Below are 6978 nucleotides of genomic sequence, written 5' to 3' on the forward strand. Positions count from 1 at the left end.
CAAATAATATTACAATTACAATTTTATTACAATTATAATAATTAAAATTTTTGTTGAAACATTATTTTGTTTTAGGTTACTCATATGAATGAAGAAAATCAAGTATATTTATTAAAATATGAAAATGGAGTTTTAGTCAGCACTTTAGCAAATTTATATCACCTATGTGGACAAGAAATTCCTATTTATCCAACCATAGATCCAAGTGATAAAACTTCCACTGGTGCTGTTATTAGAGAATGTTTGTTTGCTATTATTAAAGTTCTTATTAATCTTACACATCGATTTAATAGACAATGTAAGATTTCATTATCCTTTTTTTTTAATATGTACGATTTATTCTTATAATATATAACACAATGCTTTGTATTTATTTCAGCTTTCGGAAGTAAATCATTAGGTTCACAACCAGGTGTTTTAGATTGCAGTTTATATCTTTTATTGCGCGTTCCTGAATCACTTCCTGAAGAAAAGCGTTTTGATATGATGATGTTAGCTTTGATTTTATTAATAAATTTAGTGGAACAATGTGACGATAATAAACAACTTCTTATCGAATCTAAGGCTCCCCCATCAACAGAAAATATTTTTGACGGTATGTATTTTACATAGTACTTTTATATATTTTCACAACGATATAAATTTAATATTTAATGTTTATTTTTGTGTAACATAGCTGAAGAAAGCGGAGTAGAATGTTTAATCGATCTATTTTATAAACAAGAAGAATTGGCTCGTGCTGAAGAACAAAAAACAGATGCTATTTTAGATGGTAAAAAAGATTCTGAACAAACAGAAACTGTATCGACAACAACTAAATCTCAAGAAGAATTTATTGAGGAAACTGTTACAAAATGTTTGTATAATTTTTCTTTAAGATGTTATAATTTTGTAAAGTATAATATAAAAAATCTTCTTGGTTTTAGTACTACAAAAAGCCGGACGTCATATGGAGCATACTTTAATAGGAGCCTATGTAGTGCTTTTACTTGGTTACTTAATAATGGATAATAAGGTAACAATTTTAAAACTAGATTTAAAAAACAATATTATCTAAGAAAGTAATACAATGCATATATTTTTAGGATTATGAATCGTTGGTACGCAGTAGACTTCCAGATAACAATTTTACTACTATGGTGTCTGTACTTCAAAAATTCTTCAATTTTATGAATTTAACGGCGTCGGTAATTATCTTTAATTATATTTCTTTTTTTTTTTTATAAAAGTTTACATATTCAATCATTCTTAAGTATACAAATAATGTATTTTAGAATGAAATAAGCAGCTGTGGAATTGCTGCTACTGAAAAGGTGATTAAGTTCCTAAAAGTATCTGATGCCCGAATCGAAGAAGAGAAAAGTGAATTACCATTATCAGCGTTAGAAGACCCAAACATAATGCTCCGTTTATCTTCGTCTTGATTGATATCACATTTACACATTTGATATTTTTTATTACCCTGGCATGCAAAAAGAGCCAAAGTTATATGTGTCCAACGAAAAAAATTCTATCTATCGCAGTATGATTGGACCTGTTTCATATTGACCATATATTTTGATATATATTTATTCACTTACGTAATTTATTGCTGTACCTTTCATTAAATTGACTTATTTCTCCAATCGCAGTAACATATTAGACATTAAGCATAAGTTAATTAATTATGCAGAAATTAATACGATAAAGAGCGCGCCTTGTAATTACGCATATGGCTCACTTAAATTTTTTAATGGCACGTATGTAATATTAATTTACTTGCTTCGCCAATCAACCATTTTTTTTAAATCTTCTAACTGTCAAGAAGAGTGATAAAGTGTAAACTTCTTGCCAGATTATAATTCGTTTGCTGTATAATATGCATAAATTTCAAATTCTACAATTGTTTTGAAGTTTCAGTTCATTTACATTTTAAATTGTACTACTTGATTGGCGGTGTTGGGGTTTATTATAACCCGTTAAAATTTAAGATAGCATTATTCTGTAAGTTTATTTTAATATTTAAATTATAAAAATATAAGCCTTGTAAATGTAAATTTATAAATTATAATTGTATCTTAAATTCACAGTTTCAAGTCATTGGATCCCATTAAGAGGTATTAAAATGTCATGAACTCTTTATAACATATTTTACCTGACAACCTAAAAGGAAGAATAAGAGATATATTACATTGTTATGTATATGCAATAAATTAGCTTCATACATTATGAGTCTCTGAAATAAACTATTTTTAAATAAAAATCAATCATGTGATGTGCTAGAAAATGTGAAACAATTTCGTTCCATGCAAAAATTGATTTCATTTTCCTTTTTTTGCGAAAAATTAGTTTAGAAAAAAATTTTTTTTTTTATTTTGAAATAAATATTTTCAAAAGTATTTTGGGGGCATTTAACATGTGTTAGTTCCAAATAAGATTTCTACTTTATCATAATTTGTAAATTGGACTTAAATGTTTCGCACACGTTTCTATGAATTTAAGAATACATCTATACATGTATGTTTTTAATGGCAAGTGCCCATTCTACAATGGATTTATTTAGAGCCAATTTGTAATATATCAGTTTATTAATTGATTTATGTTATTTTATCTTATGTTATACATTGAATAATAACAGTATAACCAAAAAAGTAAAATGATAACTACACATCTTTTTTCAAAGTATGTACTGTTAATGTGATCTTCATCATCTAAATTAACCTAAATTCAAATAAAATTATTTGTAAATTTAAAGTCCAAAAAGTTAAATAATCATTTAATTGTTGATTTTTAGAAGTATTAGAACTCAAATTACATTGCCACTTCGATGGTTACATATTACATTGAATGTACTAAGATCTAATTCATCATCATCTGATTCATCTTCTGATTCTGATTCAGATTCTGAATCTTTCAATAAAAATAGAACGGGTAAAAACAGAAATATTGTAGGAAATAGTGATGATATTACTAGTTTAACACATAATGTAAAAAATGTAAATACTTTGTTACTTTTAATGTAGAAGAAAATTTCTTTCAAAATATACGTTAATATTGTTTGTTTTTTTTTATTAAAGCAAAAGTTGAAATATGTAGATTACTTACAAGCTGCAAAGGAAAAGCAAAAAAGAAAACAGATTGGTAAGATTGTGATTCATTTTAAGATGCATGTGTCATAAAACAAAAATCTTTTATTATAGGAAAACAGTTAACTAAAGCAGCTGATGTTTTAACTACAACGGTAGAACCAAATAGAGAGAAAGTTCTTTCATCATTATTAGATAATATTTCTACTATTCGAAATGAAGATAGTTCCAAAGCATTACATAGAATGTTTGTATCTAAACTTTTTTTAGCATTATTTATTGTATTTAATTAAGTTATATTGGTGTTACATTAATTTTATATTGACAAAAGTGTTAAAACAGAATTTAAACAGCCAGCAAAACAATCTACTATTAGGATGCGGCAGCAAGAACACAAAATAACAAGTAATGTTAATAAAATTGGTAAACTTCAAAGAGGATCATCCATAATTTGGGAGTTGCAGGAAGAGCAAGAAAAAAAAAGTAATATTAATAAAACTGAAAGAGAAAGTAATATTAATAAAACTGAAAGAGAAAGTAATATTAATAAAACTGAAAGAAAAGATGAAGTTCAAAGAGAACCATCCATAATTAGGATGTTGCAGGAAAAGCAAGAAATAACAAGTGATACTACTAAATTTGAAAGAAATTATAAAAATAATAGAGGAAGATTATCCACAATTAAAACAGCTGGAATACAGAAAACAAAAATAGAAAATATTGATAAGGATAAAACAAAAACAGAGAAAAGGAGGTTGTATTTTTTATTATGAAAAATTAAAGCATTTGTGATCAAAATAACACATGTAAAATTTTTAGGTACGACGCGTTTACATATTGTGAACAAGATTTCACCAATGATTTTGCAAACCCTGCTGTTGTTCCTGAGTTGAAAATATGGAACTTATGTGAAGAAAAAGAATTGCAGCTCATAACAACTTTGTTTCCTAAAAATGGATTTGAAGAAATGATTCAATGGACACAAGAGGGAAAATTATGGAAATTTCCTATAGATAATGAGCAAGGTACTAATCTTAAGATCATAATGTACTGTTATTACTCAATATTTCACTAAGGTTTACGAAAAACATTTAAGAAACCGTAAATATATTTCGTTTATTATGCAGGAATGGAAAAAGAGTATAATGTGCATTTTTCAAAACATGTTTTTTTGGAACGTCATTTGGAAAATTGGTGCCCTCTTAAAGGACCAATACGATATTTTATGGAATTAGTGTGTATTGGTCTTTCAAAAAATCCATATATGACAATTGAAGAAAAACAAGATCACATAATGTGGTACAAAGATTATTTTAATGATAAACGAGATTTGTTACAAAAACTGGGACTTGTAGAGTAGAAATTGTACATGTAACAAAGACCAACTGATCGGTTTAAAAAAATGATAATGCAATAAAATAATATACATAAAACATAGTATTTATTGTTTTGTACATATATAGTTATTAAAAACATACTGTTGTTATCTTGTATATATTACATTTTTTCTATTTCTATTTTAATTCTAAATTATTGAAATTTCATAATTGTATTTTTTTTTACTTTTTTTTTTATATCAATGTATAGTAGGTAATTTGAGTCATTAATGTAGAATTTTATGGTTGATTTGTGTGATTAATTTTTGGGTAAAGTCTTATTCGAAGATTTATTACTTATTGGAAAATTTATTAAAGTAATTATTGAAAGGGGCTACTGCTTTCAAACTCATATAAGAAAGTTGCTAGTGGCTCATACTGTGTTCCTTAATACTTAAAGTTGTCAAATTTATCGCAAATAATGAGATTTTAATGATTTTTCACTGGCCGACTTGATTTAGCGCCTGAAAGCAGAGCGTAGCGGCCCACGGGCCAATAGTAAACGTTTTTTCTCTATCCGTCTCGTATACAGTAAAAGTTCTATAAAAGTTCTTTCGGATCTACGCCATGAATGTTCATGGTCTATCCCCACCACAAGGGGGGACCACCCTTCAACCAGGCAAGCGAGTAATGTGACACGGCCGCGGCATCTCTTTATCGCAGTCGGCGTCGGCATGTCCGTGAGGACAATACTAACAAAACTACAAAAGTTTGTTATTTTCAATCTCTCATATAATGTTTAATAACTCTTACACTAAACCGAATATGTTAATAGAAATTATATAAGAATATAGCCAAAGAAGTTACCTTTCAGACGCATATAGTTAGTTAAATGAGAATTTAGTAGAAAGCTATGAAATTATTGAAAAACTGTAAAGGTACTTGACGGTATGCAGTATTGTTTCCGACATCACGTACTAAAATTGTTAATAACTAATTACTGAAAGGGTTTAGTGCAATAAAAACTATATGTGAAAGTTCACACTATATTCTTCAATTTTAAAAGTTCGCAAAATCATCCTAATTAATGAGTTATTAATGATTTTTCACCGGACACGTGGCTAAGGCTCTGGGAGGAGGAGCATAGCGGTTCGCTAGCCAATAGGAAGCATTTTCTCTCTGTCCTTCTCGCACACTAGTGCTTTCTTTGTCTAATACCTCTGTTTATATCCTGTTTTCCTATTAAGAAATCATAGTTCACGTCATTAAACGCGAGATGGCGCTAGTTTCGGATTTCAAATTTTCTGTCCTTGTCTATCACTGTTCCTTTTTTTGTCTAATCCTATCCTTGTCTACCCCTATTCATTTCCTTGTCTAATTGATTTCTCCAGTGCTATCCTTGTCTATCCCTATTCCTTTTCTTGTCTAACACATGGCGCTATTGCTATCCTTATCTACTCCTACACCTTTCCTTGTATTACTCATGTATCATCGAGAGAAATGACAGAAATGAATTATTATCAAGTTAGTTGATTTTTAAAATAAAAATTCTTCGAATTTTTCGTTTTTATTTATAGTTATTGTAAATTAGAGCATAATTGCATGTAGTGAGCAGTTTATAATTGATATTTATAATCAATTTTTAATTGTTTTAACATTACTAATAATGTAGATAGTAAAATAAAGCTTTCGGTTCATTTTAAAGTACTTTAATTATAGAATAATTAGTATTTTTTGTTAAATAATAATTTAGATGGTGCATTAGAATTACCGGAATTATTATATAAATTTGTTACATGATTTAACTTGATAAGATAGCTTAATTTATTAATTTTGCTTTGAATTAACTTTTGTATTCAATGGATTAGTTAGAAATTGTTTATAACTTTTATTGAAAATTAAAAAATTAATGTTGTTTTTGTGTGAATTACTGATGCAACTCTCAGGCTATTACAGGAGACAAAGAAAGAATTTCAACACGAGGAAAAATAAAAAAATGCAATTATTTATCAAAAAAAAAGTTATTCATTGTAAGATAATTGTACAAAATGTATTTTACAAAAGGTTACAATATATCAGTATTGTTTTATAATATTTTACTCTCTATTTATATCTCCGTTACACACCACACCCATTTCCTTTTGCAAAACACTCATTCTTTATAATATTCCATTAGAAAATTAAATTAACTAAGTACGGATATTGTTAGAAATGCGGAAAAATAGAAAAGATCGTAAATATTCCGAAATTCGAGCGAAAAACTTAAAAACTTACGCGAAACTTACTTACAAACATACTGACGCGCATGTGCATTTCTATTTGAGATTTATTAGGATCAAGTGTAGTTTAGTTTTATAGGTTAGTTTGCACCGATTTTTAAATTTGTGAAGAAAAATGATTGAAGCAGAAAGTTTTGAAAACGAAAATGGATTACGCTCAGATGGTAGACGAGCAATGGAATTAAGACACATTCGTGTCAGAATGGGTGTTTTTAGTCAAGCTGATGGAAGTGCTTACATTGAACATGGTAACAATAAAATTTTTGTTACAGTGTATGGACCTCACCAGGTTAGTAATTTATTAAATATTATATTTTT

At 27.8% G+C, this 6978-nt stretch overlaps 3 protein-coding genes across 3 annotated transcripts in view; all 3 read left to right on the plus strand.

Annotated features, from left to right (window-relative positions):
• Positions 1-1625, plus strand: part of LOC108578248 (wings apart-like protein homolog) — a 5541-nt gene extending 3916 nt beyond the window's left edge. Inside the window, exons 6-11 of the mRNA XM_017941538.1 lie at positions 74-298; positions 380-595; positions 677-856; positions 927-1015; positions 1086-1187; positions 1275-1625. Coding sequence (XP_017797027.1) covers positions 74-298; positions 380-595; positions 677-856; positions 927-1015; positions 1086-1187; positions 1275-1424 — 962 coding nt within the window. The 3' untranslated portion in view covers positions 1425-1625. The remainder of the gene's footprint in view (positions 1-73; positions 299-379; positions 596-676; positions 857-926; positions 1016-1085; positions 1188-1274) is intronic.
• Positions 1626-2635: 1010 nt separating this feature from the next.
• On the plus strand, positions 2636-4425 carry LOC108577527 (28S ribosomal protein S31, mitochondrial). Its single transcript, XM_017940705.1, has 7 exons — positions 2636-2661; positions 2774-2975; positions 3057-3120; positions 3180-3312; positions 3397-3819; positions 3885-4090; positions 4193-4425. Exons 1-7 carry the CDS (start codon positions 2636-2638, stop codon positions 4423-4425), a joined length of 1287 nt encoding a protein of 428 aa, XP_017796194.1.
• A 2350-nt stretch (positions 4426-6775) lies between these two features.
• Positions 6776-6978, plus strand: part of LOC108577535 (exosome complex component RRP41) — a 991-nt gene continuing 788 nt past the window's right edge. The window contains 1 exon segment of the mRNA XM_017940717.1: positions 6776-6949. Within this exon segment, the coding sequence (XP_017796206.1) occupies positions 6776-6949 (174 nt within the window).

The sequence above is a fragment of the Habropoda laboriosa genome, unplaced genomic scaffold, assembly GCF_001263275.1.
Source record: "Habropoda laboriosa isolate 0110345459 unplaced genomic scaffold, ASM126327v1 scaffold5, whole genome shotgun sequence".
Lineage (NCBI taxonomy): Eukaryota > Metazoa > Arthropoda > Insecta > Hymenoptera > Apidae > Habropoda > Habropoda laboriosa.